The 19,266-nt window shown below is 44.3% G+C and overlaps 1 protein-coding gene across 1 annotated transcript in view; it reads right to left on the bottom strand.

The window, feature by feature from the left end:
* The window catches only part of GRID1 (glutamate ionotropic receptor delta type subunit 1), a 684,852-nt gene that overhangs the window by 29,141 nt on the left and 636,445 nt on the right, over window positions 1-19,266 (bottom strand). The window contains exon 13 of the mRNA XM_052640513.1: window positions 14,023-14,218. Coding sequence (XP_052496473.1) covers window positions 14,023-14,218 — 196 coding nt within the window. The remainder of the gene's footprint in view (window positions 1-14,022; window positions 14,219-19,266) is intronic.

The raw sequence follows: 19,266 nt of genomic DNA, 5'->3' as shown, positions 1-19,266 counted from the left end.
GGAGAGGGGAAGAAACCGCTCAGGTTTCCTGTGATGAAGACACTAGGTAAGTGGAAGTAGGAGCTGAGGCTTCATTCTGATCATGCATCACCTCCATATTTTGCAGCGTGTCACACAGGAGCTAGAGCGAGAAAAGTACTGAGTTCAAAGCCTGGGTTCGATATTGACTCAAACTTGATTTTCAGAAGGTCTCTTGCCCTCTTTAAACCCTAGTTTCCTAATTAATAAACAAGTTGTCTAGAAGTCCAGTTCAGCTAATTTAATGCCTGGAAAAAACTTCAATTCCCACCCTTGATCCATCCCAGGCCTCTTTAATGGTAGTCATTACTATTAAATTAACCTTCTGATTGTTCAAACACTGATGCAAGGCCCCAAAGGAAGGAAGGAAAACTCAGGGTAAAGTAAGAAAGGAAACACATTTTTTGAAATAACATACCATACTAAACCAGCCTTTGTTAAAGCTAACTCAGTTTAAAGAGGAAAGCATCAACCACGCTCTTACATATTAACTGAGCTCAGCACTACTAAATGAGTTGCTGCTGCTAAGTCGCTTCAGTCGTGTCCGACTCTGTGTGACCCCATAGACGGCAGCCCACCAGGCTCGCCCATCCCTGGGATTCTCCAGGCAAGAACACTGGAGTGAGTTGCCATTTCCTTCTCCAGTGCATGAAAATGAAAAGTGAAAGTGAAGATGCTCAGTCGTGTCCAACTCCTAGCAACCCCATGGACTGCAGCCTTCCAGGCTCCTCCGTCCATGGGATTCTCCAGGCAAGGGTAATGAATGAATGAATGAAAAACTCGAATGTTTAAAGAGCAACCACTGCGTACTCATGTTTTTATGTACATCAATTCTGATTAATAAAACAAAGGTAGGTATCTAACCATCTATTCAGTTTCCTCGAATGAACCAAAATTCATGAATTTTGTCTAATGTAGGCCAAGGAAAAAGTGAGTTGAAGAAAAAGTGATTTCTTTTCCATTCAGTCCCCAGAGCAATAAAGCAAAATAAAGTCAAAATACATATATACCTATATGAAGAGAAAGAAAGACATTTTTATAAATCACAATAAAGGATTTTAGAAAAGTAGAAAAATACCAATTTATAAAAAGACTTTTCCTACTAAAGATAAATCCACAAGGATTTAATGGGGGAAAAAAAAAAAAACCACTGAAGCCTGTATTCTTTTGATCCCCAAGATAGAATGTAATTTATTCAAAGCTGTGCTTCTGGCAATACTCAGTAGTATTTTGTCGAGAGCTTTCAATGTTTATATCCTTTTTTGACACCATGTTTCTACTTCTGCGAATTTGACTTCAGAAAATAAATATAGTAAATGAACAACCATTAGGCAATAAGGTGCTCATTATAGTGTTATTTGTAATTTGTGAAAAATTGTAATAGACCCAAATAATACTCAAGAAGGAAATGTTTAATTTTACATATATTTGATGAAATATTAAGTAGCCACTAAAATGGTTTTTAAAGTTTTACAACAGTGTTAGAAAGTGCAGGATAAAATATATTTTCTCTAACATCATAATTATCCAAAATATTTACGGAGATTCGAAAAGACTTTCCAGAAATACAAGAGTTCCTAGAGTCTTGTTTAGGTGGTTGAAAAATATACATTTGATTGGTTCTTTTCTGTTTATTTTTAGAAATATTCTAACCTTTTAAAAATGGTGATATTTAAATGATATATATTTTCAAATTATAAATGTATAATCTAATATTTCCTTTCAAAACCTCTTATTTTAAACGTTGGCATGGATTGGGGGATATTTCATCTAAGTGCCCTTGGAATTGGGTTGGACCACAGATTTAAAGGGGCTCCCCTTGTGGCTCAGCTGGTAAAGAATCCTCCTGCAATGCGGGAGATCTGGGTTCGATCCCTGGGTTGAGAAGATCCCCTGGAGAAGAGAATGGCTACCCACTCCAGTATTCTTGCCTGGAAAATTCCATGGATAGAGGAACCTGGTGGGCTACAGTCCAGGGGGTTGCAAAGAGTCGGTCATGACTGAGCAACTAACACTTTCACTTCACAGATTTAAATCATGTGAGGAAGGCTCAACTGTATTACAAGATCAAGACACTCAGAACTCTGCCGGAGACCCAGAGAAGGGGTTCTGCAGATAGCAACTGTTAAACAACGAAAATCCCACTGCCGTCATTCTCCTACAAGGAAACTATACATTTAGTAGAAATAAAAATGGGTTTTGTTCTCATGGTATTCCACTCTCCTTTCTGCCTCTCTGGTTTCCCTTATTTTTTCTATGTATCTTATTTCCTGCTTGTCAGTTTTCTCTCACATTCTCACATTTGTGTTTTCAAAACTGAAAAGGAATTGAGGAGTCTGGATTGTAATATGTAGGTACATGACAGGACTAGCTTAGGAAGCTTCCCTAACCTCACTAAGCAGAATAAATATTTCATTTCTGTTCTCCTACCCTTTTCCACACTAAATCACAGCTGTTGTTTTTATCCTTCAGAACTCAATAGGGATACCTTGGGGAAAAAAAGCAACAGCTAAGTCCAATGCTTTATGTTCTGAACTCGATGCTAATGAAAACACAGCATATAAAAGTTCATGGAATTCAGCTAAAACAGTGCTTAGAGGGAAATGTATAGCTTTAAATACTTATATTGGGCTTCCCTGGTGGCTCAGTAGTAAAAGAATACACCGGCAATGCCGGGGACATGCAGGAGATGTGGGCTCAATCCCCGGGTCAGGAAAATCCCCTGGAGGAGTAAATGGCAACCCACTCCAGTATTCTTGCCTGGAGAATCCCGTGGACAAAGAAGCCTGGCAGGCTACAGTCCATGGTCCCAAAGAGTCAGACACGACTGAGTGTCTGAGCATGAAGCGGAGCAGGACCATATGGTCCTTGCCTCTCCACCCTGTCCTCTGCCTGCCTTTTGCCGGTGGAAAACTTTAGTCAAAAAATAAGTTTAATCAGAGAAGCGAGAAATGCTGAAACAAAGGAAACAGTCAAAGGAGACTAAATCATAGTGATGTGGTCATAAAGAATAGTAAGGACCTTCAGTTCCTTCTCAAGAGCTGTAGATAATATTCTGAGCCACATCTCGTGAGCCGTCTTATGGATACCAGAACACCAGGCGGAGAAGCTAAGCACACGATGGCCACACTGGACCCAGGACACGAGCTGCCACAGTTCCGAGAACCGAGCACAAACAAATGGGAACAAAGGGACCCGAAACTGACGATGAACTATATCTAAACAGCCAAGGTGATGCCAGTCAGACCACTGATGCCCAATCGGAAGACGACTGTTAGAGATGACTGCCGTTTCTGCACGTAGCCCGCTCCCCACTCTGTCTATAAAAGCTCTCACCCCCTGCTTCCCAGGGGTGGGGGAGTCGGCCTTTGGACAGATGTCTGCCACCCTCCCCCCTGCCAGTTGCCAGCATCAGAGATAAAGCAAACTTTCCTTTCCACCAACGTGGCCTGTTTACTGGCTTTTGAGTGATGAGCAGCCAGACACCCCCATGCATACCTTTCGGTAACAAGCACAGACACAAGAAAAAAAATTACCAAAAATCTGAATCAATACGATAAAACAACTGAGAAAAGTCAATAATATCAAAAGTTGATGTTTTAAAAGGAAAAACTATGTTTACATATTTAAAAACTCAACAGTGTAAGGTTATAACTTTCCTTCCAAATATCTATAGATTCAATGTAATAGCTATCAAAAATTTCAAGTTTTCTTAAGGAAACTGACAAGATGATTATAAAATTTAAATGGAAGTGCAAAAGTTCTAGAACTCTCCAAATATTCTTAGTTGAAAGCACAGTCTGATTTAAAGAATTATTATAAAGCTATAGTGATTAAGACTTTTTATTAGCATAAGACTAGATCAGTGCAACAGAAGAGAGAATCTAGAATCTAATAACAGACCAACACATATGCCCAGTTGATTTTTAATCAAAGCATCTAGTCATTTGTTAATTAAATATAAGTATTTTAAATAAATGGTACAAGAACATGTAAATATAATCTGTGGCTTCCCAGGTGGCTCAGTGGTAACGAATCCTCCCACCATGCAGGAGACATGGCTTTGACCCCTGGGTCAGACGATCCCCTGGAGGAAATGGCGATCCACTCCAGTATTTTTGCCTGGAAAATCCCATGGACAGAAGAGCCTGGCTGGCTACAGTCTATGGGGTCACAAAGAGGCAGACACGACTGAACGACTGAACAAGCACTCACACACCAGAAATTCATCAAGTGCCTCACGTCCTCAGTCGCACAGCTGTGTCCAACTCTTTGCACCCCATGGACTGTAGCCTGCCAGGCTCCTCTGCTCATGGGATTTTCTAGGCCAGGATACTGAAGCGGGTAGTCATTTCCTCCTCCAGGGGATCTTCCCGACCCAGGAATGGAACCCATGTCTCTTGTGTCTCCTGCATTGGCAGGCTGGTTCTTTACCACTAGCGCCACATGGAAAGCCCGCCAGAAATTCATACTGGTTGCTGTTGAGGTCAGGGGGAGACGTTTCTAGAAAGTAACATGAGAAAACTTTTGAAGATGATGGAAATGTTCTACACATTTGGCCCTCTGTATCTGTGGGTTCCGCACTGTGAATTCAACCACTGTGTATGATGAAAAATATAAAAAAAAAACAATTCCAGAAAATCCCAAAAAGAAAAACTTGAATTTGTTGCTTGTTGGCACTGATTCGCATTTCATTTACATTGTATTTACAACTATTTACATAGCATTTACATTGTATTAGGTATTGCAAGTAACCTTATAATGACTGATGATTATTTAAAGCATACAGCAGGATGCTTGCAGTTATATGCAAATACTACCCATTTTATATAAGGGACTTGAATATCCATGAATTTTGGTATCTGCAGTGTCCTGGAACACATCCCCCTCAGATACTGAAGGATGACTATATCTTGTTTTGGAGTGGTGATTACGCAGTTGTATACATTAGTCTAAACCCATGAAATAAACACTTAATGTACATGAGTTTTATTGTTTGTCAATTATACCTCATAAAAAGACTAAGTGCTGTTGTCTTCATATTTTTATCATGCTCTTTGTCTAATATACAGAAAGTGCTAAGGCAATTTGCTGACATCTACTCAATGTCAGCTATACCACCGGAGTCCACACTGGACACTGTACCAGAGTGGAACCACTTCTGCACCGGTAAACACAACTAACCTGGGCAGGCTTGTCTTGGTCTCACAGGTAGCCCAGAGAGGTGGATTCTCTTGACCAAAGCCACCGATTAAATCTGGTGGAAAGTGGAACTTAAATTCACATCTCCAAGCTCTTAGGTGGAAACTATTCAAATTACATGTCTTGAATAGATGAATTAGCGAATAAATGGACAAAGAAATCATTGAACTTGCAAAAAGGATATAGTACCTTTTGAACAAGTGCAAAAGAATAGAGATGGATGATTATCCAATGTGAGTGTCTGAGAAGAATGAGGCATCTGGAATCCCCAATCTGCATTGACTTGGAAGCAGGAAAAGGACAGAATGTGTGTCTTGGGGCATGCCCACAAGGCCTACCGCTGCTAACAGAGTTGCTGGTTCCCACTGTACAGGGTTGCCTAGTTTGTATCAGCCCTTTTTGTTGCAGGTGGTGGGGGTGGGGGTGGGGCGGCGCGGCAGGGAATGGGGTCAGACCTGCATCAATGGTCCCTTTCATTGACTTGACAAAATCTTCCTGATCATTGAACCCAGCATCTCCCAAACACAAAGAAGTGTCATCCCAGATAAGCCTCTTCCTGCTCCTCCATAAGGACATCTACTATGTCATGGAACCAGAATGCTTCCTCACGTCTCTCCTTCCAAATGTGGGGCATCAGAATTCCTGATCCCCCCATGGAAGACTGTAGTACTTCTAGGGCCCACCTTTTCTGCATAAGGTATGGTCCCTGGCACTCAGTGGGGAGTGTACACAATGAGAGCATCCCCTGTCACAAAGCAGAGAGCCCCAGGAAAGAAAGAAAGGGAGGTGTTGATGGGTGATACCCACACGCAATCTGGCGCCAGGGCAAGCATTAGATCAGTGTGGAAATAAATAAGATTTGTGAGCCCGTTTTCTTCCTGTATTTGCATTCACACTTTATGACCTCAGCGATATTTACTGAGTGGGAAAAAACCACCTTCTGTTACGATTGCTCGACTCCACAGTAACTTCCCCCAGAAAAATACTGTCTCCAGCCACAGGGTCTGAAACTGGCTACTTGCCTATTTATTCAAAGAGCCCAGTGAGCTGTGAAGATTGACATTTAAACTATTAAACTATATTCTATTTGACAATGTTATTAAATATTAGGTCTGATTTATGAAAACTCTTAATAAATTGGCAGCTTGGGTCAGCCCTGGCACTGCACAGAAACTGTGTTATGGCTAGATGTTACTTGAGAGAGTTGATCAAGCTCAAGAAAAATAAAGTCCCACCAACAACATTTAAAGTCTGATTTCATGTGACATAGTTATTATCATATAAATTCAAACCACTTGCCAGCTCCATTCTGCATCCCAGAGTTTCTCTAATTGATATTTTTAATAATTGGGAAATCAAAAGATACAATTGCAGACCTAAATAACCTCTGCTATGTCACATGGAAAGAGAGGTAAGGCTTTTAAACATGGGAGCCAGCCATATATCTTGCTGCTTTGGTGTAAAAGAGGAAGGAAAATAGAGGCACAAGCGAACAGTATGCAAGGAAGGTACAGACACATTGGTTATGGAAATGGCGATGTAACCCTGTGGCAAGAGGCAAAGTTGGAGCGAGATATAACTGTACTGTGGCTTACTCACATCTGTGTGACCTTGAACAAGCCACTTACTCTCCCTGAGGGTCAGTCCCATTTCTCCATGACGGAGATAATGACCATCAAGTAGTTCTGTTTAGGGTGAAAAGAATAATTTACGTAGATCAGAGTGCCTGGTACATAGAGACTGCTCAACAGATTTCAGGGGAGAATTAGGCCAGGCCAGGAGTGAGGCTGGGTCCAGGGTAGTGGGGGTGAAGTCTGTGTGCCACCCGAGTTAGGCCTGAAAAGGACAAGAAAGGACACAGCCTGTATGCTACTAGGTGGTATGGAACTAGGTGCCTACGTGCTGTTAGATGGTGGAAAGGCAGAGGAGGACTACCTCAGTGTGCTCAAGCGTTCTCAGATGATATAGAGCTTAGATGATGAGCTACTGGACATGCCTATGAGCTATCAGATGACATTAACCTTCAGGAAATATCCCTGGAGCACCCATTGCTTTGGACTAGGGAGCCTCAAAACTTTTTCTATAAAAGGCCAGATAATAACTTTTAGGCTTTGGAGACCATATGGCCACAACTACTCAGCTGTACTTAAGTAGCAGAAAAGCAGCCACAGACTCTGTGTAAACAACCGACTGTGTGTTCTAATAAAACTTTATTTGTAAAAGCAAGTGATGGGCCAGATTCAGCCCATGGATCATAGTTTGTGCAGGTGGCTGAGGGAAATGAAAGCCGTCTCTCTCTGCTCACCAAGGATCAACAGAATCTCTTTCCTAACAGGTGGGTCTGAAAGCAACTCTAAAGCTATTTCCCTTGTCCTGCCCATCAGGGAATTCACAGAGGGTAACCTGCTCACTGATGGCGCCAACTACACTGCCGATTTATGTGTTTCTGGTCAGTCCAACAAAAAACAGATGACTCATTCAGGGACAATCCAGTATTTATTGAGAATTAATGGGCGCCAGGCAGGTTTGCTCTGAAAACTGCACACGGTAGGCTTTCAATAAATAAACAGAACTTCTCTCCCCTTCCAAATTGCTTTCTGCTCTCTTCACCAGGGCCCAGAAAGGGCTGCCTCCTCCTTATCTGAGTGATGGCTGGCATGAAAGAGTAGGTCACAGTAGCGGGGGCAACCATGACATAATTCCTTTCTCTGGTTCTGATACTGTGCAAAAGTGCTCACCTCTTGCTAAGCAATTTCCCACCTAAATTGGTTTCAAGTCATTAAAAGCTGCAGCACTCCCAAGAAAAAAAATAATAGCAGCTCTCTGAGGTTACTCACAGTATCAAGCTCCTTGACTTTAGCAGCAATTAGACATTGTTCCACTACCAAGCACTCTCTGGAAACGGACCCAGGTCACCAATGAGTAACTTGAAATTAGAAGTGGGAGCATCCTCCTTTTGCGAAGACAGTTTCCTCTGTTATTCCTTGGGGGCATCCAGTCCTCATCTTTGCCAGGCAGCCTGCACTGCACCCAAGCAAGTTCTGTCTGGGATTTGGAGAAGTCCCGCCTCCCTGAATACCAAGACCATACTCATATTTCCCAGGATGCTGGATTTTTCCTTACAGTTTCTAGATTCAAGATATGACCCTCACGCAGGGCATAATCCTACCTAGTCTAGTCTGCCAGGGATTCACAAGGCATTTGCAGCCATAGGCTGGGGGGCTAAGGGCAGTTCCACAAGGGCAGGAGACAGAGAAAGTTTCAGATAAGCACGTAGGCACAGTAGCCACCCAAACAGGCACTTGGAGAAGGAGGGTTTGAGAACGAATCTGAGCACTCCTTGCAGTAAAAAAATGCAGTGCACTCCACTTTCTGACAGCACTATACACTCACTTATATGACACCAGCTATAAAACCCTTAACATTTGCCTAGGGCTGACAGATTGTTTGTTTGTCTGTTTCTTTTCGTTAAAGATCCAAATGCAAGAGGGAGATCCGTGACCTCCAAGGCTGGCTTGGGGTTAATAAAAGGAAGGTATCATAAAAGCAACTCTGTATTGGAAAAAGATTAGATTCTGTACCATGAAGCTTTCGGCATTTATAAAGAATCTCTTATTTGCATTTTCCACCACTTACTCGTTAACATTTTTTTTATTCATGAGTAAGACCCTAAATATCACCAGAGGATGATGTAAATAGGATGATGGGAAGATGCTTCTCTGAGGACCCATTTCCAGATTTATTGTACTCCAGAGGGCTTCACTGGTGGTGTCTGCCTTCTTCATGTACTCCAGGAGTGAGAGGAGGCATGTACCTGGGTGCCTGCTAGGAGAGAAGGGAGCTGGCGTGGTCTGGGAGCCAAACTCTGCCTGGCTAGCCTGGAATTATTTATCCAAAAAAATAGGTAGGTGCAAAGAATAAGAATAATCACAAACTTTGGTTCATAATGAGAAATAAAAGATAAAAACAAAAAACCTGTGACTGTACAGCTAACACTGACCCAGACTTCCATCCAATAATATACTTCTCTCTTTTGTCTTGCTCTGACTTTCCCATGTGTAGTAACCACTACCCTGAGTCTTACATTTTACCCTTACTTTGGATATATGTATGCCTGTGTTTTATACATTATGCCAAAGAATGCTCAAACTACCACATAATTGCACTCATCTCACATGCTAGTAAAGTAATGCTCAAAATTCTCCAAGCCAGGCTTCAGCAATACGTGAATCGTGAACTTCCAGATGTTCAAGCTGGTTTTAGAAAAGGCAGAGGAACCAGAGATCAAATTGCCAACATCTGCTGGATCATGGAAAAGGCAAGAGAGTTCCAGAAAAACATCTACTTCTGCTTTATTGACTACACCAGAGCCTTTGATTATGTGGATCACAATAGACTGTGGAAAATTCTGAAAGAGATGGGAATACCAGACCACCTGACCTGCCTCTTGAGAAATCTGTATGCAGGTCAGGAAGCAACAGTTAGAACTGGACATGGAACAACAGACTGGTTCCAAATAGGAAAAGGAGTACGTCAAGGCTGTATATTGTCACCCTGCTTATTTAACTTATATGCAGAGTACATCATGAGAAACGCTGGGCTGGAGGAAGCACAAGCTGGAATCAAGATTACTGGGAGAAATATCAATAACCTCAGCTATGCACATGACACCACCGTTATGGCAGAAAGTGAAGAGGAACTAAAGAGCCTCTTGATGAAAGTGAAAGAGGAGAGTGAAAAAGTTGGCTTAAAGCTCAGCATTCAGAAAACTAAGATCATGGCATCCAGTCCCATCACTTCATGGGAAATAGATGGGGAAACATTGGAAACAGTGGCTGACTTTATTTTGGGGGGCTCCAAAATCACTGAAGATGATGATTGCAGCCATGAAATTAAAAGACGCTTACTGCTTGGAAGGAAAGTTATGACCGACCTAGATAGCATATTAAAAAGAGAGATATTACTTTGCCAACAAAGGTTCATCTAGTCAAGGCTCTGGTTTTTCCAGTGGTCATGTATGGATGTGAGAGTTGGATTATAAAGAAGGCTGAGCACCGAAGAATTGATGCTTTTGAACTGTGGTTTTGGAGAAGACTCTTGAGAGCCTCTTGGACTGCAAGGAGATCCAACCAGTCCATCCTAAAGGAGATCAGTCCTGGGTGTTCATTGGAAGGACTGATGTTGAAGCTGAAACTCCAGTACTTTGGCCACCTGATGCGAAGAGCTGACTCATTGGAAAAGACCCTGATGCTGGGAAAGATTGAGGGCAGGAGGAGAAGGGGACGACAGAGGATGAGATGGTTGGATGGCATCACTGACTCAATGGACATGAGTTTGGGTGGACTCCGAGGGTTGGTGATGGACAAGGAGGCCTGGCATGCTGCAGCTCATGGGGTCGCAAAGAGTCAGACATGACTGAGCAACTGAACTGAACTGAAGAGGTTGCTATGTTGACTTATTTTCTATCAGTTGACCCATGTGAAATTGCCTTTAATATTTTTCTTTTGGGCTTCCCTAGTAGCTCAGCTGGTAAAGAATCCACCTGCAATGCAAGAGACCTAGGTTCGATCCCTCGGTTGGGAAGATCCCCTGGAGAAAGGAACGGCTGCCTGCTCCAGTATTATGGGCCAGATAATCCCACGGACAGGGGCACCTGCAGTCCGTGGGGTCGCACAGCGTCAGACACAGCTGAGCAGCTGTCACTCACTCTCTTCTACAGTATTTATTAAGATTCACCCACACAATTGCATGCAGCTGTGGTTTAGTCATTTCCCTGCAGGTCTTACTTATTTCTAAACTTGTTAATGCTCATTCGGACTGCTTCCAGAATGCTGGCTCTATAAGCAATGCTACCATGGCCTTTCTTTTGTCTGAGGTGCTACAGAGGTTTGTTTGGGATGGACACATAGGAGTGGAATTGCTGGGTCAGTGGGTATGAAAAACTCCATTTTCTAAGAGAATGACAATTGGTTTTCAAAGTGGCAGTACTGAGTACACCCCCGCCAGCAATTAACCACCTGTTACTCAGTCTTCACCACCACCTCTCCTTTGGGGCAAGTCTAATTGATATGAAGTGATATATCTTTATGGTCTTGATTTTCATTTTCTGGAAACACTAATGACTTTGAACATCTCTTCACATGATTACTGACCATACGTGATACCTCTTCTGTGAAAGTCCCGCACAAGTCTTTTGCTCATTTTTCTATTAAATTGTTTGAACTTTCCTTATTCATTTGTAAAAGGTTTTCATGTGATATCCATTTAGGATATTAATCCTATATGGGTTGCATGCATTGTAAATATTCACTCCCGGTGTGTGACTTGCCTTTATATTTTCTTTATAAAGGGTCTTGTAATGAACGGAAGTTTGATGAAGTCAAAAGCTGTGTCTTTTCTTTTAGAAGTTCTTTTTGTAGCCTTGTTGCAATGAATCTTCATAAGCATCCAGTTTGGATGGGGGTATTGGCTCTCCATGAGAGACAAAGAAAGCAGAGAAGGGAAACTCAAAGGCCATTTGGCTCAAGTCTTACATTTATAAAAGGCCTTAAATCAACTTTGTATTCATTATCCGCAAATGAGGTCACCTACAGCCACAAAGATCCACTGTCAGGCATGAAAGAAGACCCAGCAGCTCGAGGTGAGAGCACCGTATTTCTTTGTGCACGAGGACATAAGTTTTAATAAACCTCGTGAGCATAGGACTAGCACATCTATGCTGCATTCTATTATTTTTGTTATGAAATATAAACATTCCAAATCTACCACAACATGTCCTTTTAAATGTTTCAAGTGTCTAAAGAGACCCCCTAAATGCGAAATTGACCAGGCTTCTCTTGACACCTAGAGGTTTGACAAGAAGACTGGGGTGCTCAATGTAAACAGCACCGGGGAGCTGTGGAACGGGGATTCACACGCAAATGTGCCAGGCTCCAGAGCCGAGACACTCTCTGCTTAACTCTGCTAAACGACGGGGAGAAGCCACCCTGAGCTGACTGCCCTGTGGGCATGCAGACCACAGGGACTCCTCGATCACGCAGAGCCCTGCCTCAAGACACCATGCCAGGAGCCAGGCCCCGCTGCTTCTGAAGCAGGTCTCAGGCTCTGCCTCTCTCCCTGGACCCATTCTTGACAGGGGCTGGCAAACTAATGAGGGCTTTTCTCATCATGAAGAGCAAGGTGGGTAGACTCTAGTAGCCTTGAAACTTTCTGGAGACTCCTCCTTATACCCACGGCCCTCTGCAGCAAGGCCAGGGCGTGTGTGTGCATGCTCAGCCATGTCAAACTCTTTGTGACTCCGTGGACTGTGGCCCACCAGGTTCCTCTGTCAATGATATTTCCCAGGCAAGAATACTGGAGAGGGTAGTCATTTCCTCATCCAGGGGATCTTCCAGACCCAGGAATCAGACCTGTGCCTTTTGTGTCTCCTGCATTTGCAGGCAGATTCTTTACAACTGTGCCACCTGGGAAGTCCACAGTAAACCCAAGGGATTGCCAAGTGACCAGGGATGTAGAACACAGGTGTGCGCATGCGTGTGTGTGTGAATATGTGTAAGCATTTGTGTGTGTGTGTGTGTGTGTGTGTGTGTGTGTGTGTGTGTGTGTGTGTAGTGGGAGCATGTGCATGAGCGACTACGTGTGAGAGAGAGCCTGTAGGAATGTTCTGCAGAGGTAGCATTGATCGGTAGGGAAATGTAAGACACACCGAGGCAGGCTGGATGAGTGCATGCATGCATGTGCGAGTGTGTGTGTGAATGCACGTGAATGTGTGAAGATTCTGCAGAAGTGGTGGGGCAGCTAGAATAGAGAACAGAAGGGAAGAGATGCTGAGCAAGACAGGCTGGGCAGAGGTCCACCCAGAGAGGCAGCAGTGCTGGGTGCTGTGCACATCTTTCTTGTACTGTCCACTAATGACCAAGAGTAAGTAGCCTCTGTACGTGAGGGTCACTGAGAAGAAGGTGCCACCACCCGAGACATCCTTACGACATCTGCCTTCATCCCACTGTGACCTTCACATGTTCTGCCGCACGGGGCAGATAAACACCAAACCCCTCAGTCTGGAACCCCAGGCATGAGAACCTAATGAGGAGTGTGACCCACGTCTGATTCTCATCTGCATAATGGGACATTCACGATTAATTTGGGTCCCTGTGGAAACTCACTGAAATAAATTAGCAACGTCTAACCATCTCTGCAGAGCGGGTTCATCTCTCCCGCTCGTCCTCTCTGGCGTGGGCTCTTCTCACGCAGTGCTCCCGCAGTTCCATCCCGCCCCCATTCAGCCTCCATGCTGGGCTTGCTGTCCTGACCACCGCCTCCCAAGCACACCTCTGCTCACAGCATGGTCCCAAATGGCGCCCACCCTTCCCTGAACCCTGTCCCCACCTCCTCTCCCTCTCCCCTGGTCCTCTGCGTCTGCTTTTATTGAGTGTTCTTACTTGGGGTGGGCAGACCCCTCTGTACCACCATCCTGTGAACCCAGGAAGAGGGAGATCCAGGTCTTGGGCTTAACCTCCCTGCCCTTCCCTGATCCTTTGGAAACTTAGAAGGGCCTTAAGTTTCCCTTCTGCCAGCCCCTTTGCCTCTCTTGCCAGAAATGGGCATCTACCTGAAGAATGTGAGCCTCTTTACCCACATGTCTATGAAAAATGCCTATTGAGGCTGCTGAAGATGGGTCACCCTGCAGGTGACAGGGGTACTCAAAGGAGATGCCTCTAGGAGGGTGTCTCCTACCGCAAGGATGACAGGCCTTATGGCCCCTGTCACAGCACACACATGCCCGCGTGGCCAGCTCCCACCTACCTTCCTGATGCCTTCCGAAGGACTGGACACACAGTTGTCAGCCCCTCCATTCTTGCTGATGGTCCGCCAGAGCTCAGCAAACGTGCTGTCTTGCTCCAGAGGGTTGGTGCCCTTGGCTCGGAAGTACTCGTACACAGCAGAATCCCGGACAGTGCCGTAAGACATCTCCACTTGCTTGGACAGGTCCTGGAACGTCCTAAAATACAACATGGATGTGAAACATGGGTACATGGGGCACCCTGTGGGGACCCACACAAGGCCCGCCTGAGGTGGGAGCCAGGTGTGGTCCACTGTCCACATCCTTCACTCCCAAACCCCAGCAGCATGAGGCCCAAGGCCCGGAACATGACTTGCCAGGATCTCATTCTATCCAAGTTACTTTTCTTCCCTGTAGATTAATTCAGTAATGCCATTAAATGCCTAAAACCAGGTGCTGTGCTGAGCCACTGAGCCTGAGAGACAAAAGGATGAATAAGACATGAATCCTGCCCTGGACGAGCTTAGAGTTTAACTGTAGAAACACATAGACAGACCGTCATAACAGAAGAATGATGGCGACACAGGAGGCTGTACACTGAGGGCTCCAACTCAAATGCCTGCAAAAGTAAAGAGAAACACCATGGCAAGACCAGCAACAGTGCCTGCTCTCTGACATTCAGAGCTGGCATATGGTGGGCACACACTCAGAGACTGTGTGCATGAAGAGGCATGTCTCCTCCAAAGCTTGCAGCTGTTCTGGAATTCCACCCAACTGTTGCCTTCCAAGCATCTGCCCATATTGCCAAATTCAGACTTAAATTGAAGAAAGTAGGGAAAACCAACAGACTATTCAAAGAAAGTGAAAGTGAAGTCTCTTAGTCATGTCCGACTATTTGTGACCCCATGGACTGTAACCTATCAGGCTCCTTCAACCATGGGATTTTCCAGGCAAGAGTGCTGGAGTAGATTGCCATTTCCTTCTCCAGGGGATCTTCCTGACTCAGGGATTGAACACAGGTCTCCTGCATTTCAGGCATCTGAGCCACCAGGGAAACCATTCAGGCATGACCTAAATCATATCCCTTATGATTATATAGTGGAAGTGACAAACAGATTCAAGGGATTAGATCTGATAGAGGGAGTGCCTGAAGAACTATGGACAGAGGTCTGTGACATTGTACATGAGGCAGTGATCAAGACCATCCCCAAGAAAAAGAAATGCAAAAAGGCAAAACGGTTGTCTGAGGAGGCCTTACCTCAAGCTTTCATAAGAGAGATGAAAAGAAGAGAAGCAAAAGGCAAAGGAGGAAAGGAAAGATGCACCCATGTGAATGCAGAGTTCCAAAGAATAGCAAAGAGAGATAAGAAAGCCTTCCTCAGTGATCAACGCAAAGAAATAGAGAAAAACAATAGAAAGGGAGAGACTAGCGATCTCTTCAAGAAAATTAGATATACAAAGGGAAATTTTCATGCAAAGATGGGCACAATAAAGAACAGAAATGGTATGAACCTAACAGAAGCAGAAGATGTTAAGAAGAGGTGGCAAGAATACACATAAGAACTATACAAAAAAGATCTTCATGACCCAGATAACCATAATGGTGTGATCACTCACCTAGGGCCAGACATCCTGGAATGTGAAGTCAAGTGGGCCTTAGGAAGCATCACTATGAACAAAGCTAGTGGAAGTGATGGAATTCCAGTTGAGCTATTTCAGATCCTAAAAGATGATGCTGTGAAAGCGCTGCACTCAATATGCCAGCAAATTTGGAAAACTCAGCAGTGGCTACTGGACTGGAAATGGTCAGTTTTCATTACAATCCCAAAGAAAGGCAATGCCAAAGAATGCTCAAACCTCTGCACAATTGCACTCATATCACATGCTACCAAAGTAATGCTCAAAATTCTCCAAGCCAGGCTTCAACAATATGTCAGCTGTGAACTTCCAGATGTTCAAGCTGGATTTAGAAAAGGCAGAGGAACCAGAGATCAAATTGTCAACATCTGTTGGATCATTGAGAAAGCAAGAGAGTTCCAGAAAAACACCTACGTCTGCTTTATTGACTATGCCAAAGCCTTTGACTGTGTGCATTACAATAAACTGTGGAAAATTCTGAAAGAGACGGGAATAACAGACCACCTGACCTGCCTTCTGAGAAATCTGTAATGCAGATCAAGAAGCAATAGTTAGAACTGGGCGTGGAACAACAGACTGGTTCAATTTGGGGAAAGGAGTATGTCAAGGCTGTATATTGTCACCCTGCTTATTTAACTTATATGCAGAGTACATTGTGAGAAATGCTAGCCTGGATGAAGCACAAGCTGGAATCAAGATTGCTGGGAGAAATATTAATAACTTCAATATGCAGATGACACCACCCTTATGGCAGAAAGTGAAGAGGAACTAAAGAGCCTCTTGATGAAAGTGAAAGAGGAGAGTGAAAAAGTTGGCTTAAAGCTCAACATTCAGAAAACTAAGATCATGGCATCTCGTCCCATCACTTCATGGCAAATAGATGGGGAAACAGTGGAAACAGCGTCAGACTTTATTTTCTGGGCTCCAAAATCACTGCAGATGGTGACTGCAGCCATGAAATTAAAAGACGCTTATGCCTTGGAAGAAAAGTTATGACTGACCTAGATAGCATATTAAAAAGCAGAGACATTACTTTGCCAACAAAGGTCCATCTAGTCAAAGCTATGGTTTCTCCAACAGTCATGTATGGATGTGAGAGTTGGACTATAAAGAAAGCTGAGTGCAGAAGAATTAATGTTTTTGAACTGTGGTGTTGGAGACTCTTGAGAGTCCCTTGGACGCCAGGGATATCCAATCAGTCCATCCTAAAGGAAATCAGTCCTGAATATTCATTGGAAGGACTGATGCTAAAGCTGAAACTCCAATACTTTGGCTACCTGGAACTGACTCATTTGAAAAAACCCTGATGCTAGGAACGATTGAAGGCAGGAGGAGAAGGGGACAACAGAGGATGAGGTGGTTAGATGGCATCTCTGACTCAATGGACAGGAGTTGGAGTAAACTGTGAGAGTTGGTGATGGACAGGGAAGCCTGGTGTGCTGCAGTCCATAGGGTCGCAAAGAGTCAGACACGACTGAGCAACTGAACTGAACTGAACTGAAGCATCTCCCCCTAATGTTTTTGAATAAAGAAAGGAATCTGGGTTTGCATATGAGCTTCTTGACTCCGGAGTGTTGATGGTTATTCAAATGGTGGTGAAGATAATCCAAAGCACCTCTGAGAGCCTCCGTCTGTTGTCCATGGAGGAGAAGCAAGTAGCTCAGGACAGGTGTATGATGCAGGGAGCAGGTGCATCAGGAATGTCCATCAGCTCCAAGAAGCAGAAGACTGAGCGGCACCTTCTTTGGAGTAGGGAGCAGGAATCAGATCAGGGAGGACCAACTTGGCATAAAGTTTTCATTTGACACAAGATGAGTAGTACCTGATTCAATGTGCTGATAGGATAGAATTGCAAAAAAACATAAAGCTCACTGATGAGCCAGTCTCTCTCTTCAGGTTCCAACTGGATCCCCCTTTGCTTATTCCTCTTCTGGAAATCTGTCTCTCCTTTTCATCAACCAGAATCATCATTCCCACCACTCAATGAGTCACTGATTCCACGAAAAGACCCAATCATTTCAACCTGATCCACACAACCCTCAATCTGGTGAGCTCATCTTCAGCTATTGCACCTGTATCCACATGACCCCAGAGCTAAGGTTAAAAGGAGAAATTCCACAGGATCACCATTTGTGGCACCAGACCACAGAGCTCCCTCTGCCTGGAATCCCTTTATCTTGCTCATCCACCTGATACACTTCTACAAACCCCGTGAAGTTCCAGCAGCCGCCTTTCCCTATGGGAAGACATCGGCATCCCTCAGCTCCCTGGCCATCTCCATACCCTGTGTGGTTTCTATGGCAGTAAGAGCTCACCGTGACTACAGAGAAAACACAGCCGAGTACGTGATGCACAGGCTCTGAGTCCAATTACTTGCCTTGCCTCTCGATCCCATCAGCACTAACACTGAGGGCCCTCTGTTAGTTAGCTGGCCTCTCTGAGCCTCAGTTTCCAAATCCTTAAATAAAAAACAAAACAAAGCACACACACACAAACACCAGGGTTAGATGTAGAGCCCATAGCAGAGGTTGCTGTGAAGATGAAATGAGGTGGTGTGTGCTCAGTTCTTGGAGCAGTGGCTGATATACACTCAGTGGCCAGTCACTGGTAGCAGGTATTATCATAGGTCGGGGTCCTCAGTATGTGTGTGTTTCGTCACTCAGTCATGTCTGACACTTTGCAACCCTTCAAACTGTAGCCCACCAGGATCCTTTGTCCGTGGGATTTTAAGAATACTGAAGTGGGTTGCCATTTCCTCCTCCAGAGGTTCTTCCTGACCCAGGGATCGAACCTGTGTCTCCTGCATTGCAGGCGGATGCTTTACCTGCTGAGCCATCAGGTGTCCTCAGTAGACAGAGCCAAAGCAGCTCCGCATTTGCATCCTCAGCACTAGACCCGGGCTGCAGCCAGCCTGCACAGCCTGCACACAGAGGAGCCAGCAGCGTAGCTAGCTTTCTCCTGTTCTGGAGATACCCTCCATGGAATTCCTCAGGCCCTGCTACATGGCCCAGAAACAGAGTTCTGTATTCGTTTCAATGCATTACAGATGAAAGAAAACATAAAATAACAAATTCGATGAAGAAATCTTTCTAATTATTGTTCATTATTTATATCTAATTGAAGCAAGATGTTCCTTTGCTTGAAGGGCCCCAAGGGTTGTAACTCTGCCGTAATTTGCCTGCGATGAAAGGAAGGGGGATCTTTTTTTTCCCACAGTTTTTATTTTTCTCATGGTAATACAAACAAACACAAGTCTTTGATGAATGGGAAACATCAGGATGAATTACACAGTTGATTCTAAATACTGGAACTGTTCTAAATTACCGCAGTTTCCATGAGCCTAGAATGGATGTGTAACTGCCAAGGAGTTCAGCACTACTGTTTCATCCCCACATTTGAAATGGAGATTTCCTCTCTCCTCTTGGTATTTATTCATGACGGTGCCCCTGGTCAGAGGCTCAGGGAGCAGTTCTGGAATACAAGCAGGCAGCCCCAATGCTAATGGCTTCATGCCCATTTCTGTCCTGGTAGAGGTCACTGTTGTCATCCCCAAAACACCGCTGCCATCTTTGCTGAACCAGACCCATGGCTTCCATCCCTCACCACTCACAGCCATGGGTCTGTGTACA

The sequence above is a fragment of the Budorcas taxicolor genome, chromosome 5, assembly GCF_023091745.1.
Source record: "Budorcas taxicolor isolate Tak-1 chromosome 5, Takin1.1, whole genome shotgun sequence".
Taxonomy (NCBI): Eukaryota; Metazoa; Chordata; class Mammalia; order Artiodactyla; family Bovidae; genus Budorcas; species Budorcas taxicolor.
This window is presented reverse-complemented; position numbering and strand designations above follow the sequence as displayed.